A 20,468-nucleotide genomic window follows, 5' to 3' on the forward strand; every position below is an offset into this window, starting at 1 on the left:
CACACTTGTACTACTAATGGTAGTAGTAAGTAGTACTCGGAAGTGTGTCATAGTTCGTAAATAACTTCTCTTTATAGCGAAGATAAGTTAATTTTAAGGGCAAAACATACATTCATTTGTTAATATAAGGCCGTTAACGCAAGATATTCTTATTCTATTAATTACAAATAATACATTCGAAAGTGTAATTAAATGTGTTCATTAATATTTTTTAATATATTATTCCGGGGTCCGAGGTTCAAATCCCAGGCACGCACCTCTGATTTTTCGAAGTCATGTGCGTATTAATTATCACTTGTTAAACGGTGAAGGAAAACATCGTGAGGAAACCTGCATACCTGAGAGATTTATAAAGAAAAAAAAATCTCAAAGGTATGTGAAGTCTACCAATACGCACTTGGCCAGCGCGGTGGACTATGGCCTAATCCTTCTCATTATACTCAGTAGACGATCTACAGTGCCCTTTTATACGCCCACTTTTAGTTAATACCCGCATTTGACAATTAAATTTCTTTACTCTTACTATCATTCCTATCAATATTATTAAAAAAATGACATACAAAAACAGCAATCAAATCTAGATTAAACTGAACTTGTATCAAAAATGCAATCAACTGACAAAATTGACTTCGATCTCGAAACTAGTACTTGATTAAAATAGATCGGAGATTTTCATCCTCCATTCATAGAATTCCTGTATCTGTGCCGGATTTGATGCTAATTGGATTAAATTGATACCATCTATCCTCTTATCGTCCGATTTAGTTTCATTATTAGCCAGCATTATACATTATGTAAGTATGTAAACCAGTATCCGCAGTTTTTTCAAAAATGAGAAAAGTGCCTTCAACGGTATCAGAATCGACAGAAAAACAAATTATTATTACCAACTGCCAAACTTAAAATTTATAGCACTGGTCCCAATTTCACTTGTGTAAAAATGTTCTCGTATAATAAATTCCCAGAAAAAATAAGATCAAGCAAAAACGACAAGGAGTTCCACCCCAACTTAAAAGAATTCTAAATAAAAAATGCATATTACAAATTAAGTGAATATTTAGAAAACTAAAATACGGAAAAAAATAAACAAAGAAATAAATACTAATTAAATTAAATAATGTTGTAAATCTAATATCAATGCTTAATTGTTAATATAAATCGGCCGCTCTCATGTTCATTGCTACATCCATTGTGGGTTTATGTGTTCCTGGAATTGTAAATGATTATTATAGAACAATTGTTAAACTAACTATGATTGCAATAACGTATTTATACTATTTCCATTTCTTTATTTTCTCGATGACCGTTCTTTTGTAGTATTGTAACCAAATAAGCAATGATATCGATCGCATATGTTTTTTATATGTATTTTGAACAAAGATAAATACAACAAAGCTTACGCTGTAAGAAAAATAAGACAATTTACTGAAGTGATACTGCTAAGCTTGTATCTTTTGCGTATTTTCATAGTATTATGTCCTATTTTGTACGTATAATATCTTGTAATGAAATATGAAATTATAAGTATATGTAATATAATATTATAGTTAATAAATTTGTACAAGTAAGTGCAGTAGTTTAGTTTCTTACATTTTGTAAAAAAAACGGGTCTGTTATCGTGTTACGTTTGTCGTTATAGCTCCTATAGTAATCATGATACTCGTATGTCCTGTCCATGGAGTACAGTAGTATCTATGTGACATTTTAACGCAAACAACACAAAATTACATGAGCGTCGATCTGTCATCGAGAAAATAAAGAAATGGAAATAGTATTGAGTATTAACACTTAATGTATACAAATTTTGCCTGATAAAGATCGCAAACTGACAATATCATGTATGAATAGTTATCTAAATTATTACATGTCAATCTTAGATAGGGAACACATTGGGTAGATTGATTATTAATATTGGGCGTTATATTGTTTCTGTGCTACATTTATTGTGTGTAACAAATAGAGTCTGATAAAGGCGTGTGCACATGTTTTCATTATTGTATTAGAACGATGGAATGAAATTATTTATATGTTAATCCGCGTTTGTTTACTTGTCTATGCGTATAAAAAGTATGTACTTAATACAAAACAATCTGTGAATTACATTCTCCAATTATAGGAATTATCCATGTGCCGGAATGAGGAAGCGATTAAAGTTATCCTATGACGTTAGTCTTGTATTCGCATTTTTAGCTTATTATTTATCTGTTACATTTATTGCGCATAACAAAGTTAGTATTGTCCTGAAAAAAATATTTTTTATTAAGTGTTTCCATATTTATTTAGAGTGGAAACAAAGTTAATTAACAATTTTATTTGCCGTAGTTAGTGTTTATACATGTGAAATGTAAAATGTTTATTTTATTTCACTTTTAGGCTGTAAGTATTAGGGGACTTGTGCGTTTGAATCATTTTATTCTCGCATTGTGTTCCACTCCATAGTTTTAAACATTTCTATTAACATTGTGCGAGGTTGATGAAGGTCTTTTATAAATTTGTAACAGTAATCTTCGAAGTTGATGTTCGAATTCTTTAAAGAATCTTTTTCGAAAAATAAACTTAGCTCTTCTCTGTAACCGCACTCACTGAAGATCATTTCAGCTGTATAAAAGGTACTCCGTGCACAGTACCCTTACCAGGAGATTTTACGTTTCGACAAATATGAATGTTTTGGTATTTGTTTACGTATTTGCACATACAAATTCCAATCAGCACCCCTAGCGGATTGTGTCAAAACTAGGAAATCGTATTGGCCCATACGTAAACAAATACCAAAACAGTCATATTTGTCGAAACGTAAAAACTCCTGGTAAGGGTACAGTAGCATTACCATGAGTTGGCATAGTAACGCCACTATAGAAATGGTAAATAGAAAACTATTGTCATTTTGCTAGTGAATAACATAACTACTATCGTTACGGTATTTCTTGACAACGTCTGTCAAATTAATGACTCATAGGACCGAATTTGTATGGCAATAGATCATAATGACATTCGCTAGCGATTTGATTTCGATAGGTTTTTTACGTATCGAGTTACGTCACTACGGATTTTAGTTCTACGAGTAACCACCAGAGGCGCTGTACAATTTTTCATACATTTATTTTACGCAGTCGCTAGCGGGTAATACTTTTGTAAACTCATGGTAGTCCTACAGTTCATGCTTTTCCTAGGTTTGTATATTGTACCAGCCGTATGGATTTGTGGCTTTGTTAAATTGAGCCGTCCACCGGCCAATCGTTTCAAATTGCTAAATAGAGCGATTATTGGAATATGGGGAGTACGTTTTTAATTCTATTTGCGCAGTCAAAACAAGGGTCTGATCCCTTTCCAATTAATTTACCCTGTCCCTCCCTAGGGTTTGCTTTTTCTCGATTTACATTTAAGATAAATACAAAATATGATACCAATGTAGAGAATTGAAGAGTTATTAACAAATGGAAGTAAATAAGCTATACTATTAAACATGACTAATTAATTTAGGTATATGTAAAATAATTATAACGTCTTGAGCTTTTTAATTTTAATTATCGTTTAAACATACATATCGTTATTTAATTAATTTTATTTGACGGTGAAATAATATTAGCTAATATTAACTATAATCACAATGTTTGATTGGAAAACATGGTTACTTTTTTAGTAAAGGCTTTATATTAATTAAGTGAAATCATAGACATATTTTATGTAATATTCACCTGTTTTATTACATTTTATTTTGAAGTTAATTTTATTAATAAGAAATTACTTACGTTAAATATTATACAATTTCAGTCCAGTCCAATTATAAGTTTACACCTGTCAAAAGGATCATATTTACATAATAATATAGCATTCAGAAGAACAAACTGACTCTCGGATGGAGTTTACTCATGAATACCGCTGGGCGGTTGCGGCTTACACCGTGCGATGTCCCAACTGCGCCCAGACATTCGAAGATTACATATTACTTCTACTACACTATCTATATACTTGCTTGGTTGAACAACTCGGGGGATATCTTATATTTTATTAGATTTTTCGTGTTCAAATACTCGTACTACCTACATTTTGGTTTATTGGACGTTTCCAATCGTTCGTTACTCTCGCGATTTAATTGATATTTGAGTTCAAATTTAAATTTGAAATTTTGGTTTAGATAATCATTAAATACATATGCTTCTATCATTAAGAAGCGATTTTAAAGTTGGACTCTGTTAGCGTTGTTCTAATAGTAGAGTGGTACTGAACAAAGCTGGATAGGTAGTTTTAAGATACTAAAAATAAGATAATAAAAGCAATCGTAAAGCTTATAATTCTGGTGTTCTTCTTGAGGATTACATAAATTATAGACCATTTCATATAAAAACACAACAGTATTCGATTGTAACGAAGTATATGGTCGTACACCTACATAATTATAATTTTCTCTTTAAATCTCTCTCTCTCTCCTCTCAGTTTGTAGTTTAACATTGCATATACTCGTATATCTAATACTCGTATACTCGAATGCATTCAGACGGAGCACACTCGTGTAACAGTGGAGGCTTAAGAGGCGTGCGATGTTTCAACTGTTCTCCAAGATTACAAGTTTGTTCAACTACTAGTTAGTAAGTAGACTTGAGTATAACTGAATATACAATTCTCTGTAAGCTGCATCATATAATATAATGATAATATTTAGCTATGTTTATTTGTAGGAAATGAACTAACTGTGTATACTGACAAATTAGTAGATCGTTTTATAAATTTTCAACTTGCATTATAAAAATAATGAATAACGTATTGTACTATGAAACATATATAACTTAAATTCAGCGATGTGATTTGAATGTGAGTCTCTTATCTTTAACAGTTTATTAAAAATATGCGTATTTCAGGGTGAAGAAAAACATGGTCGGGAAACCTACATGCCTTAAACTTCTAAATTTTTCTAAGGCAATATAAAGTTTACTAAACCTACTTGACTAACGCGGTGGACTATGAACTATTACCTTCTAATTTTGGGAGAAGGCCTGTGTCCAGTTGTAATTATGACCTGATTTTGTTACAACATTTATGCGAAAACATTATATAAAAAGTACGCATCATTTAATTCAATAACTACGCATCAATTAACTCTACAATAAACGACTCTACATTAAACGATTCTACTCACAGCAATTTAATACAATATTATTAAAGCAGCACAATATTTTTGATAATAAAATTGTTTTTCCAGGAAAAGTTGTAGTAGAAAAGCATATAAATTGTTACATAATACTCTGAATTGGGTCGTGCAGTGCATAAATAATAATTTATCAATCGGTAATCGCTGTCATGACAGACACGCTGTTGGGCGCCTGGTACCGATATACTCAATTTGTAACTGAAATTCAGCAATAATAAACTATTTTTATACTACAGAAGTAAGCGTGTAAGATGGAAGAAGGGCATTCTCCATACTAACTTATCATTTACGAAGTTGGAAGAAACGACCAAGCGATCGACGCGTCGTATTCGACGTGAGTTTTATAGTAATACCTAAGATTCGAACTTATTATGGAAAAAGAAATATCACCTTTGAAGGAGCACAGTTATACAATAAACTTCCAAAAACTATTAAGAAAATAGACTCATTTAATGCATTCAAAGTAAAAGTAAAGGAATATATTACTAATAATTACCTAAGCATAACGACTAAGTAATAAAATGTATTAAATGAGGGTCATAGACTTATTCGCTAAAAAATGTATGATTTTTTTTACACATTTCACAGATTGTTTGGTTCTGACGACCATTTTTTAGCATCTGTGTGTGCCCAAGGATCGGGGGCTTGAGGCTGACTGCCCGTGCCACCCCCGTTAGTCCGCTAGAGCTGTTGCTATGGCCTAAACTCCTCTCATTCTGAGAGGAGACCCGTGTCCAGCAATGGGACAGTAATAGGTTGACGACAAGCACTGCAACATTATGTTTTCAAGTGTGTGCCAAGGAAGAAAATTATACGAATCGTTTCTGCGGTTGATTGTAGATGTCTAAGTTTGCTACTTCTATAATATCAAAAATACAGTGATATTCAGTGGTCATTGCATTCTTGAAATTTTGAGACTATTTTTAAGAAATTGTGTAACGTACGAAATAATTACTAATTTAGAAAAAGGTAGGTACAGCAGAAATACAATTTTAGGTCTGAAAAGCATAATTTTTAAGAAAAGGTACATCTGACCGATTTCGTCTGAGAATGCGTTAATCTACAATGTAGTGTTATCTTTTCACAGCCATGACCTAATATTACTTTATTTATATGCATATATTAAGTGGATATGCAAGTTTAATTACTTTAATTAGTAACGATTAGGCTACCACTAACAAATGAATATGACATTAAGAATTAACGAGGTCCTTATGTAAGTGATACAATTTAAGAATAACGGATGATTCACAGTTCAAATGCATTATAGTATTTATATATATTTAATTTTATAAGTATTCATATTTTTTTAGTAATAAAAAATAGAACTGTCCGATTAGGATATTTTGTATTGAAAGTGATTTTTTATGCCTGTACTCAACATTATTTCAATTCTCGAAGCAGTCTGTCGAATACTAACTTATGAAGTTTACGAGCCAACCTATCGGTTAAAGGTTACGTTTCAATCATCGAGATAACAAAACCTGTTCTTTCGAAAGAGGCTCGAAGGACCAAAAAAACAAGTGAACATAACAAACTAGTCTTGATCCTTGCGTCACGTAGCGTACTAGCGGTGACGCTCCGTAGTTCCCCGAGCTGCCGCTCCAACGGTCGTGTCGCCCGAGTCGGCCCGAGTTGACACTCGACAGTACGGCTTCGCGCTCGGCGAGTACGGACGTACGCTTCTCCTCTACTCGGGCACCCAGAGACTCTACGAAAGAAGTTTTTCACTAGATTTTTCTCTAAACATCCAGTGACCGCGTAAAGTCATACTTAACTCGTGTTAAGCACTAAAATGAACACTTTTCGAAATGTTTTTGGACTACCAAAACCGATTTAAGTGCAATTTGTGAATTCTTTTATCTTTGCGATTCTTTACGCGTAGGTGTTAAAACATAAGTGTATAAGTTACTGTATTAAACAAAAGACGGATATTGAAGGCACGCGGCTTGAAATATTTGTTGTTTATAGTTTACGAGAACTTAAAGGTTGTTTGGCGTTGAAAAGAGACGAGATGAGGGCGAAGCAAATGCGAGCGACAGGTGTGGCGGCGTTTGCGCTGCTTCTAGCGACTATAACAGGTAACTTATTTGAAATTACAACAGTTTAAGTTCTTATTAGACGTTTAAACGCAATTTTATATAACTTAAATACAATCTAAGCTTCGTTTACTATAGTGAACTCTACATGTACAGGTAGAGCTGATAAAGTTGATTACATTTCTAATGTTGGCAATACCTGTGCGGCGAGAATTGAGATAGTGATTCATTCAAGTTATTTAGAGGTTATGTTTTGCAAACTGTATTTAATATTATTTGCACTAGTTTTAATCTCAATTACTTATGATGCAATATATTAAGATGACGATTACAAAAAGTGTTTTTATTATTTAAAATGACGATTTAATTTTTTTAGTGACAAAAATATTTTTACTATGATAAAAAATATAATTCATTTTTTTATTTGTGTTAATCAAGACTGCTTATCAAATAAGTTTGAGATTATAGTATAAGAAATACATGATTAAGAGTAACATAGTTTTAGATTTAACCAGTGAATTTACTTTTAAACCCGAGATAAGCAAAATGTAAATCGAAAATTAACGTGGAAAATGTTTGACTACTTCTCTCTATAATTAAATAGTTTCGTATTTTACCCGGCTACCTCAGAACGCCCAGGAGAGTAATGTTTGTATTTCCCTTTCGATTGAAAATTAAATGGCAAACAGTTTTGCAAAGTTTAGGAATTTTTAACTAAAGGTAAAATTAGTATAAAAAAAACAAAAGAAAATTTTCGGAGACTATATTATTTTGCTGTTATTAAACTGTTTAATGGAAATTGTTAATTTTTGATCTTCATAACAATGGACAAAGATTGATTATTAGTAACGGATTTTACTAGAAATTGACAAATTTCAAGGGTTGGTAGGTAAAAAAATTAAAAACTCAGTACGTTCTATAACAATAAATTATTCAAAGAATTCATTCATTCAATAAATAAGGGAGTTAAGCATAACTAAATAGGTGTGAATAACTGTCGAAATAACGGCGTTAAATTAAACAGGTTCAGAAACTAGTAACCTTGGATAGAACAATGAGGCTCAGTTCGTTTAATTGTGTAAAAACTGTTACAATACTTGTGTCCGTTATTCGTTCAAACAGAAATTGAAAAAAATCATGTATTCCATCTAGTATGAGGTAATTATTATACTGAGATGTAACCTTTACTACAAAGTCTGTATCGAATATAAAGTCGATAGTTATTCAGTACAGGAGCTCATTCATATAAGAAGGATACGGCAAAAAAGTTAATTGTATAAAATTATTCAATAAATTTAAGACTCCACATATTATAATCCAATAGGAATTCGTTATGTAATTTAATCGTCACTATTTAACTCATATATTACTGTGAAAATATGTTACTATTAGATGATATTGTTACAAGAGATTTCCTAACATGCAGCGGATATTTCTCCTTTATGTCTATCTTCATATTTATCCAGAGAAGTACCGAGATCAAAATCCAGTACATGGACAATCTCCGAAACATGACAATTACGCTGACAGGCCAAACCTAGTGGTGCAAGAACCGTCATCCCTGTTATATTCAGCTCCACAGGTACAATGCGACGGAAGCCAGATTTCCTGGAACAATTGATAATTCTGCTACACTAGCTCTGGGCTCGTTCATGCGATGCTTTCTCACCCAAACGCCCGGGCTCCGATCAGTTGGAAATATGCAACCGCATTTGTTCCGATGCGAGCTGAATTGATGATTCTGACGCTACATTATCAATTCGACTGCACTGCATTAATACAGACAATTACCACGATATATTTTTATCAGTTGATTTATGCGTATATTGTTATAGTTTTTAAATTCTTTGTAAAATGTTTTTTTATTGTTACAGTCACATCACACCAATTCATGTCCACATAATAGCTGGTTGTTGATAATCTACGTCACATTTAAATACTTTTCTATTTTAAATTTTTGGAATATTCAGTCTTGCTTTGAAATGTCGTCTGAATTTTGCAATGTCTTTTGTTATGAAAGTGCGATAAATGAGCGGATAAAGTTTTATTCATTTAAAGTTTGCTGGTTATGGAAGAATATATTGTATTTTAGGAATTCCTTCAGAACTTTAACACTATGTTTTGTTTTAACACTGAGTTTTAAAACTATAGCCAGTTTTTTATTAAATTAGTAAAGAAGATTATTTTTTAATATTATACCCTTAAACTTTGGTGTTAATTTACTTGAGATGCCGCTAGTCGTAAGGCGCAGATATAGATTCAATCTACCATAAATTGCTATAACGTTCACGCGTGTTGATGGTTGGCGAGATCTGTATCGTATAAGAGTTGGTTATTAGGAAGACTCATTCTCCGATGAAGTGTAATAAGTGCGCGATTGGATCACGATCGTAATTTAAATAACTTATTACAAGGAAGATGAAGATTACAGTTTGAACGATGGTGAAGTTCAACGCGCTTAAGTACTTTATTGGGCGAAGCCGGACTCTAGCCTAATTTATTATTAAGAAGGTGGTACAAAATTGGTGGAAGACTTAGAAACGTTTTTATTAGATAAATGACGATCCAACACTTTGTACCGTTTTTTGCTATGGTCATAAACTTGTTCCAATTAAATGGGCATGGTAGAACATGCAATGATGAAATGACGTGAACAAAAATGACGATATTTTCATGTTGAGTGAAAACATCGTCATCGAATAAAATCATTTCATACTTTACTGCCTATTATACATTTTCGATACACGAGTATTTCACAGCGACCAAAACGACTTCATTACATTCGTTAATACAGGCAATAATGGGAATAATGTACTGACATTTCTCATTCAGACTGGTCCGAATGCGCTGTTTGTTCTCATCCAGTGGCAACAATTTAAGCAAATTCAACACATCTGCCGTGTCATTACCCTCATCGTTTAAGCGTGTTAATGCCGTAATGGCTGGCTCCATTTTACGCGGTCATGATCATTCCTGATTCAGACCACCACTGAGGCATGTAGATTGCTATCAGATGTCCCAAACTTTCTCCTGGAGATAGTTTAGATGGTATCTCAACTGTTATTGCCCATATTACGCTGCCATTGCACGCTAAGTTGCTCTGACCTCGGTATAAATTTTCTACTGCCATCAAATGGAATTTACGTCATGTACTTAGTCTTAGATTCTACTTGATGGTGTAAGCTACAATCATGAATGATAGAAGATGAAATTTTCATTACCTGATATTGATTATCTTCATAAGTAATTGGATAAAATATTCCATTTATAGCAGTTTCTATGGAATTTTATTAGTATGCAATTTTCAAAGGCATTGGCATAAATTCTGGTATCGGTTTTAGCTTTAAGATCGTCCGTAATCTGTACTCAAAGTATATCCCATTGAAGAAGATGCTTTGGTAAATCTACCATTGACGTTAAAAGCTATTCAAGATTATTGACCGAAGATACTGAAATCCTTACTATATGAAGGTTCGCTTGAAGGCAATTCAAGCAATATTCAACGAAGCTTGAACCTATGAACGTTAATGAACTAGTAATTCCTAAGCCCGTAATTAGAATCAGATCCTAATTCGGTGTAATCTATCGGAATTATTTATTGTGCTCTGAAATTGGTAACATTTCTATGAAAAGAAATGTTAAGTGTGAGTAAAAAAATGAAAAGAATACCAATGCCACAGTTTTTGTCGGTTCGTTACCGAAAATTTCGATTAAGTTTTTATAAGTTTCAAGGTGATAGAAGTCTTCTTGTACAAAACCTGTTTGCCACACCCATTTATGCTTTTGATAACAGTATTATGCAACCATCTGATTTCAAGAATGAAGTGAACTAGAGACACTTATATGAGGCTTTTAAACATAATACAACTATACTAAGATTTATAAAAAAAGCGGTCTCAAAAAGTGTGTGACTTGGATAGTGCGGAGAGCTATGGCATAGACCCCTTCGGCCTTAGAAAAAAACCCTCGTCATAATGATGACAACATACTTTTCGCTGCAATTAATAAAATCTATAATAGTAACAGTTTCGGTAGTAGTCCGTTCTATAAAGTGTCTTAACATGATAAAATACTTTTGGAATAGCAGAAGTTTGTATTGGATACTTCACTGCAAACTACGGATCCTCTCAATATGAGGAAACTTGTAGCCTGAATTCCGTTTATAAACTATTCGAACAGAATTAGTTTATCCATCCATCTGTCAGAAGGTTTTAAGAGTTTCCGAGTTCCTAGTAACATTTCAGCATATGCGTTTGATCGCTTGTAGAATATATTCGTAGTTAATAATGGTTATCGACACTTCCTGGACACAAATAGCCACGATCTAATGCACTTCTGATTGTGATGGCGCGAAACTGGTTACGGTTTCGATATTACACACTCAGGCGACTACTGCTGAAATGTTCACTCGAGTAATACTCGAGGTAGCCGAGTGTTACTCGAGTATAAATAACATACCGAATATGTATAAATATCAATTTGAAATTATATGCTTAATATGAAGAAAGCGTTATGAAAATTAGACAAAAGAGGTTAAGTTGTGCTTTAATATTTTTCTAGTGGATAAAATTTCATGTAAATAACTAAACTAAGGTAGCCCTTTTTTAATATAGAGTAAGCCAAGAGGGGTAAGGGGTATGTATGTAAGCAATGTGACCTTTATAATACGAGCCAGACAAAGGATTCAAAATAAGTTTTTACTTTTTGATGTACACTAATTAAACGCTGTTAAAGGGCTTAGAAAATTATATTATTTTTAGAACACAAAGAGAAGTCTCATTTGTATTTATTTGTGTAGATAATAAACGGTATCCTAATCAAAAAGGTATGAAAATGCTTAATGAAAAGACAATAGGCTTATATATAACAAACCAGTGATTATTCTCGGCTTAAAGCTGACCTCGTTGTCTTAATAAGACAATTAAAATTCTAAGAAAATAATATAATTAAGATACCGTTGTTTCGTCTCTCAGCTGATGAAATCTGAATTAAATCACGTGCGAGATTTAGTTAGTATAATATAATGAGGCTTAAAGTTAAGAGTTCAGTATATTAAAAAAATGGTATTAAAAAAAACACACGTGACAAATATACATACTTATTAATGGAATGTCAACTCATGAATATTAATAACTTAATTTTGGTTGTAATGGAAAATAACAACATTTATATAAGCTTGTTACTCTCTCCATAATATGTAAATGAGAAATGAATGGAATCCGCCATTCTGTAATTATTATTGACACAAGTGTTTCATTTATATTATTAGTTGACTAAAAACTGTTAAATAATTCATTCTTTTCATTTATTTTTTTTTTCTTAAAAAATCTTCCTATTTCATTTCACAGTAGCATAGTCGCGTCTAAAACTACCAACCGGGCAGCAACAGTTACACTTTTAGCCAAACGCGTAAATAACTTTAACTCGAGACATAAATTTAATAATCCCTTCAAAAACATGTCACTTAGAAGTTTCTCTTATTCCCACCAAAGGTCAAGTTAGCGGTGTCACTACATGACACGACCCACATACAGATGACTCACGACATTAACACGTAGTCTAGTTACGTGATGACAAACCACTTGCGACCACTGCCGTGTAACGGATATCTTTTATCTTTAGTACTCGCGTTTTTATGTTTGATCTCTATATCAATCTAATGTCATGAATGTTAAGTATTATGCTTTGTATCGCCACACACGAGGTTCTTGTGCTTTGAGTTGCATGGAGACACAAAGGTAGTACACACGCTCTTAAAAAACTAAAACCCTATGCTAATTGGATCAGTAGTTTTTGAGAAAATCGCAGACATTCAAACTCACATACATACATACGTAGCGGTCAATACAGAACCACCTTTTTTTGAAGACGGTAAAAATAATTTGTGTTTGTACGATACAAACTCTACAATCAATCATTTTTGTTTTTATTTACTGAAAAGATACTATAGTCAATCATCTTATAGGTATCTTTATCTTTTTATTTATTTACTGAAAAGATTCTTTAGCCAAGCATCTTAAAGGTATCTTTATCTCTTTATGTATTGATTTTTGCATATCTGTCTGACTTGAGCAACTCAGAATCCTATTAATGACAGCCTGATGGTGAGCGATGCTCAAAACGTGTTCACGGCTAATATTTATGAGTGTCTAGTCAAGAATTATATTATGTACAATAATGTTAGATAATATATCATTATGGTTGTGTGCGCCTGTCTCTTTTACAATACATAGTAGATGCAAGTGGCTGTTGATCATATGATTTATAACCAATTGAGTAGCAATGAACTTTCATTCAAGGCTGGAAGATTGGCTGCCATCCAAGCACATTTTACTTGTTTCACTGATGCAATGTATACTGCAATTGTTACCGTTAAAGTAGGCATTTTAATTATGCAGTTTTTCGCATCTCTGCTACCGATGCCAAAGCATCTATCACAAACTTTAAATTTTTTACAAATGTTGGTTCGTATTTGATATTCAGTAGGTTGTTGAGCATTACTTAGTAAGTGGTCTGATCATCGGACAACAGACCCTCAGGTCTATTGGACAGAAGCTTACAAAATTTTGGTGAGCAGGTCTTTTATAAAAGTAATGTAAAAATAGTTATTTCTCTAGCTCTAGCTGTTATTTTGACATAAAGTATACGTTGCAATTTAAGTAGATTTTGGTGAGCAGGCCTCTTTAGCAAACGTCAGAGCTACGCTTATTTCTGCCTATGTGACCTCTTCCAGGAGGATCCGGGCTCTTCCTGGAATCGATCACAGATCCTTTGGCACTCCTTAAGGTCCAAGATAGTCGTCTAAGCCATAAGTCAGCTGGCACAGTCCGCACCCTTTCACAAAAACACAACAACTACTTTACGCTAGAAATTGGCGGTAGCACCTCCCCAGCTCAACCGCTCATTCTACCACGTTTAACCACCATCAAAATGATGAAGCTTGAGTGGTATATTATACCTTTTACCTCTTTCTCACTTATTGTGTAGTAAACTGTTCGCACCTAGCTAATTTAGCGTCTCGTTCAAGAACGTCGTAATTGGAGTTTATTAACCTCTCTTTGTCTGCCACTCAAAACTAAACAAAAGCGGGAAATATACTTCGCTTCTGTCATTTTGCTCTAAGTAATTATTTATTAGTATACCTTAATTTACAATGAAATGGCAAAGATAGCTCAGTGCTTTCAAATTTAGTGCGCAGCCGGGTAAAGCGGGAGTTGAATTCGAGACAAATACTTATCTGTTCTTTTTTGTTTTGTATTCATGGTACTAAATTATTATTCGTTTTAACAGTGTAAGAAAACATTTTCAGGAAACTTGTATGTGGGAAAATTTTCTAGAAGTCACTTGTATTTAAAGGTGTGTGAACCCTACCAATGTGTTGGAAATAACTCTTGCCTACCAATGACTGAGTAGGTTGTTGATGACCAGAAAAAAGTTTAAATATCCATAAAACAAAAAATCTGTCTGTTGGGTGCTAATTTGTGAAACACATTTTCTTACCAACATCTAAATAAACAGAAAAGGTCAACTCTACTAAAATATACCCCTATATCCGTGTATAGATTATAGTTATCTAGTTCAATGCATTCTGTGAACAAATATGTGACACTAACAGCGAAACGAATACGTAAACAGCGTACCGTCACCGATAACGCGATATGTTTGTTATCAGGTGCGACAGGTAGTCCCCAAGGTATGTATCGCGTAGATATAAGTCGATAAATATGCTCTTTTACCACAATATTGCACTTCACGATACTCGTCAACGAGGTAGTAGTAATACAATTATTTGTGTAGATAACATAATTGCCGTATTTAATATGAGCTTCGTTCTTTTGATTCGATTAGTATTAGAAAACTGGGGTTGGCTCTATAATGTATTGTCTTTGAACATGGTTAAAAAGGTGTCTTTTTAACCGTCTTCAAAGAAGGACGGTCTGTATTCGATCGCCTATGTATATATGTATGTGAATATAGTAGAATGTCCGCTTTTTTCTCAAATATTACTGTATCAAATTGGATGGGAATTTGGTTTTTGAAAGTTTGTTTCTTATTGCAACCCGGAGCAGTGCTTGTTATAAGACAGGTTTATGTACTAAAGATCGACATTTGATCATTTATACTTACTAGAAATAGGCTAAAATCTGCGTGTGGACCCATTTGATTCAAAAATCATGACACAGATATATTTGATGTATCCATCGATTTAATTCTGCGTTATCGCATGTTAGATAAAGCATATCAGAGATAAATATAGAACAAAACAAATCGCGTATCTCGCATCGGATTGCATTGTACGCATATTCGCGAAACAATACGATTGTATTGTCACTTTTACTTTTCACATGATCTTATTTAGGTATTCTTGATTTTTTCCTCGATTCAAATACTTTTACTACCATACAGTCGAAAGTGGTCTCGTTTGAAAGTCAAGGTTATTTTCGATTTGAATGGGTGAGGTATACGGAAGGTCTCATAGAACTATGACAATACAATGAGTTTTCCCATACTTATCATTTGTATTGAACAAAATGTTTGGCAGAACCTCTCAGCAAATTGCTATTGAGAATAGCAATAAAGTATGAGTATAAGTCTAGTGGTATCAATTTAGACGTATATATCAGGAGCTTGGGTGCAAAATCGAGCTTTGAACTTCTAATTTGTCGAAGATATGTATTTGAGATTAATTGTCACACGCTTTAACATTGAAGGAAATTATGGTTTGTAAACCTATTTATCTGAGGGCTCTCTAATAAAAAAATCTTAAACATGTATACAGTCAAATCCGGATTAGCTTGCGTGGTTGACCTAAATCTTTTTCAATCTAACATTATAACCTAAATATGGAATGTGCACAATAGTGGGGCAGTAAAAAAATATGTCAATAATTCTCAAAAAATGTAAGGTCCATAAATTTACTAATATCAAACTGATAAAGTATGTACGTAAGTAATATACGCAGTAGTAGGTTTACACATACATTTACTTTGCCACATAGCTATGCTCTATTTGTGTGGCATCCCATCATGCGTGGAATGCATACGGCCACTACGCATATTCCTCGCATAACATTGCCGTAAATAGAAACTTTCTTTGAGATTGATCGCTTTGACGTCTTATTCCGAACCAAAACTTGATCTAATACAGTTGTTTTACGTGTTTTGTAAACAAACGAAAGTGTAGATTGCCACTAAGTACACCGATGCCTTTACATTATTTTACACAAGAGAATTATTATAATAACAAAAACTCGGCTGGTTAAACATAATAGGCTATGTTACTTCCATAATTAAGATGCATCCAATAACTCCTTATACCCATGTTAAAATCCGTCAAGCCATTTGGGATCTAGGGTAGGGCATGGCAAAGAACGAGACATACATACATACAGTCATACATACATATGTGAGAAAAATATTACCCTCTGCAGTAAAAATACCGTTGACTTGACCCATAACAATAAATGCCAATTCAGTATTTTATCCTTTAACATTAATCGTATGGAATGGTAATAAAAATTAAACTCAAAATTATGTGATTCAAAACGGAAACCCACGGAATTCCTTAAGTGCGATGTTGTCAGAGGTTAGGTATTTTCGAGTTGGAGAAAGGGCGACGTAAGAAATTCCATAGTTTATTTAATTGCGAAATTAATGAAAGTACGCTTAGAAGTTCTCTGTATACATATCTTTATCTTACTGCCTATTGGCTTAAAAGCTTTTGCGATTAAGTAGGTTTAACGCGACATTCAAAAGTTTCTCAGCTATGTTATAGTCCCTTTATCTTTACAGACGCCTAGACAATTGACTCTTGACAGATTATTCGAATAAAATCAAGCATGTGTCGCTCGTTGGTCGCTTAAACATCAAATTGGGCGAGCGAGCGACGACTACCGCTGCCGGTTTAAGTGACTATACAGTAGCTTAAGCTATAGGTAATCTATGCAACTATAACTAACACGATAGCAGGTAATGTGTCAGCCTACCGGGAACAGGCATATTTGGAAGTGAGTGACAAAATAACGCCGATCATCATACTCGTCCGTAGAAAACTGATCGAAATGGCTTAACAAAGGAATGACATGCTAAAGGAATTTTAATTCACCTTTGACAGCAGATCCAGGGTGTCAGGCGACGTAGAACACTGCTCATTTCACACGTAAATAAATAAACATGAGTAATCATACTCACGATTTCGAGAACAAATTACGTATGCGTGGTGCAGATGATTACAATATTGCAATTTCGTTCATTTCGCTTTTCATATATCGAGGTTATTCATTCGTTGTCCTACATTCACTCGAATGGGAATGAATGAGTGATAAATTTGTTCTTTGTGCGGTGGTTCGGCTGGTTTTATATTATTTTCATTTGCCGCATACCAGGAGTGGTATTCATATTCGTCTTCTTTTTTTCAATATCATCTTTATAGATAACTCTAGATTCCTTCACGATGGTTTACTTAACATTAATGTTTGATAAATTCTTGAACTAGAACATATTTTTCTTAATTTTAGTCTTCTCTAATGTTATATACTACTTTTTTATTGAACTTGGGTTCTGCATTCTGCAATCCTGGGCCCAGTCAGACCGTGTGCTGCCAAAAATACGATTTCCATGACAGCACTACCCATCAAGTTCAAAGGTGTATTACAATTTGGAACCAATCTTACACACTTACAAAACATTGCAATTTATTGGGCAGTTTGTACGCACACAATGAAGTGACATATGTGATTTATGCATATAAAGATAATCACTAGGCCATCACAGTTTCTAATATAGGTTAAATGTACGATAGCTGATTTAAAGCCAGTGCTCGTTGACTGTGCGTTGATCGTACATTTCCTGCGGTGGCCATTATGAATCGATGCTTTCGTTGCGAATGAATTCCTGATAACCGGTGCGTCCTGTCGTTCCCGAGACCGGTTTGGGAGCGACGGGAAGTTGCAACGCGAATTTTCACCGACGTCGCTTCGGACAGGATTTTTTATGTTCCAACCAGATGTAGAGAGTTTTTGTCGCTACTGGGTGCGTTTGTATGGTTTCCAATTTCCCGTACCGTTGCTAGGTTTTTGTTAAAATATGATTTTTTAGGGTTCTGTACCCAAACGGTAAGAACGGAACTCTATTACTAAATCTCCTCTGTTTGTCCGTTTATCTGTCCCTCACAGGACTCTATCTCTTGAGCCGTAATAGATGGATATTTTAATTTTTTACAGAGTATAAAAGTAGTCGCTATAACAAGAAATATTTGAAATTGCAGTTATAAATGCATAGATGTGCATAGATGTGCATAGATATTTCAAAGCAATTGTGACAATTTCTGAGTTCTGATACAAATGCGCTACTTTTTAGGTCTAAATCGGAATGCCTTGTATTTTAGACTAAAATAGAACCATAGCGTTGTTATAAAGGAAAAGTGTAATTGAAATTTCCCGTATTTTAGTGAAATATTACGTATTTAATTTCATTTCTGTATAAGGGTCCGTTTAGGTAAACACATGAAATATCCTAACGTAATCCTTAGGGATAATAACTGAATTTCGAAGTCCTACGGAGGACTACCCTCCTTGGTTTTATACAATATATTACGTATATGGATTTCAGTAACCCTTTAGTAAAAACCTTTGTGGCTTTCATAAAGTTATTAATATTTTGAAGTAAATTGTAATTTGAATAACTTGGTACTTTGAATGTAAGTTTTTTGGGAAAGTGGTGAAGTTAGAAAGATGTAGACGCCGCCATACCTAATTAGTGGTATAAAACTTTTATGTTTTATTCCTCAAGAAAATTACGTATTTTCCATTCCTTTTTGAAGCTAGTTATAAATTTCTATAGACGCCAGTGATTAGTTAGCTAGCATAAAAAAAAAATCGTTGGCTGGGCAAAAAAGTCTATAATTTAGCAAAAGTCGCAACAAAATAGACTATGTTGCTACCTAATTAGTTTTCAAAACAAAATTAGCAGCAAAACTGTCAACTTTCGGTGTCACCATATCTAATCGACATCACAGTTTTTGTGAAGCTGATACGGTTTCTCTTTTACAGAACAAAGTGAGGACTTCAATAGAACTAGAATGAGGTTAACTGTATCGCAAAAATTTTCGCCTCACTCACAGTTTCGCAACGTGACTGGGTGGGAGAATTGGAAAAAGCAATTCACATTTGTAATTACAAAAGGTGTCCACGGGCTGATGTTTGAAGCCTTTTTATTCAAGCACCACCACGGTACGGTGGTTTCCCTTTGAATCGGTGGAGTGTGACGGACTAGCTCACTTATAATTTAGACTTTCTTTGACGTTGTCCACGCTTTGTGGGTTTTGTTTATATTTAACGTGACTTTGCAATTAGTGGTACAAGGATACTTTGCTGATACATTTTGGCCTCTTAGGGTTAGGCCTAGTTTAGGGTTGGGTACATGGTCTACTTGATTTATCGAAATCACGTACCTATTATTAATTTAAATATAGATTTCACGATAAAGCAAGTTGTTTTAGAGAACTTTGTATTATGTTAAAATTTTCAAGTGTGTGAAATCTATGACGCACGAATAGCGTGGCGTATTATGTTTATTCTATCATTTTATAGGTCATGCAGGTCTTGTTTGTTATCTCCATCGTTTATTTATATGTATAATTCGTTATTCTTTGTTGATATAGCTACTTTAATACTAATAGGTACGATCTTTTACACCATTCATATCATATTTATCGATGTCATCATAATCATATCGATATCATCATTATCCATTATCTACGAATAGGCCGTGCCCGCGCTTTAAAATTTGTCTCGCTTGTAGAGGTCAGTCAAAGATCAGTTTCTAAATTCTTTGTACAGTCAGCAACAAAATTTCTATTTTCACTCATAAAATCGAGTATTTTGTCCAAAAACGGCATTGCCTGGTAAACGCCGTCCGTCAAGGTCCGCAGACGCTCGGTCGTCAGTCCGGTCGCCGACACACTCTGTTTCCTCGCGCCGTTACAAGTGTGCCCACTTGTGAAACTAATGTATGTGTTTCACGTGCACATTACTAAATATCACGTAGTCTTCTAATACTGTCTATATGAATTTTGTTACCCACCTGATGGTAATTGGCAAGTGCTGCCTGTAACAAACCCCAGATAAGATAAGAGTTCTATCTCAGGTCTGCCACAAATGCGTCGCTACTTCTAAGGACTAGCTTGGGACGCCTCAGATAAGTATGACAGCACTTAACATTGCCTCCGGCGTCGAACCTCAGGGTCGAACCAGAGTGCAACCTTCAAGTTTAGTACACACGCTA

At 33.9% G+C, this 20,468-nt stretch overlaps 1 protein-coding gene across 4 annotated transcripts in view; it reads left to right on the forward strand.

Annotated features, from left to right (window-relative positions):
- The first annotated feature begins 6,761 nt into the window (after positions 1–6,761).
- The window catches only part of Fas2 (neural cell adhesion molecule fasciclin 2), a 148,331-nt gene continuing 134,624 nt past the window's right edge, over positions 6,762–20,468 (forward strand). For 2 of the 4 annotated variants that reach the window (XM_073075097.1, XM_073075102.1), the window contains exon 1: positions 6,763–7,227. In XM_073075097.1, the coding sequence (XP_072931198.1) occupies positions 7,161–7,227 (67 nt within the window). In that variant the 5' untranslated portion in view covers positions 6,763–7,160. Of the gene's footprint in view, positions 7,228–20,468 lie in introns of all 4 variants that reach the window. The other 2 variants (XM_073075086.1, XM_073075110.1) reach the window with 2 other exon arrangements.

This window comes from Epargyreus clarus, unplaced genomic scaffold, assembly GCF_041222505.1.
Source record: "Epargyreus clarus isolate Ecla_fem2 unplaced genomic scaffold, WU_Ecla_fem_2.2 ptg000001l, whole genome shotgun sequence".
In the NCBI taxonomy this organism is placed as follows: domain Eukaryota; kingdom Metazoa; phylum Arthropoda; class Insecta; order Lepidoptera; family Hesperiidae; genus Epargyreus; species Epargyreus clarus.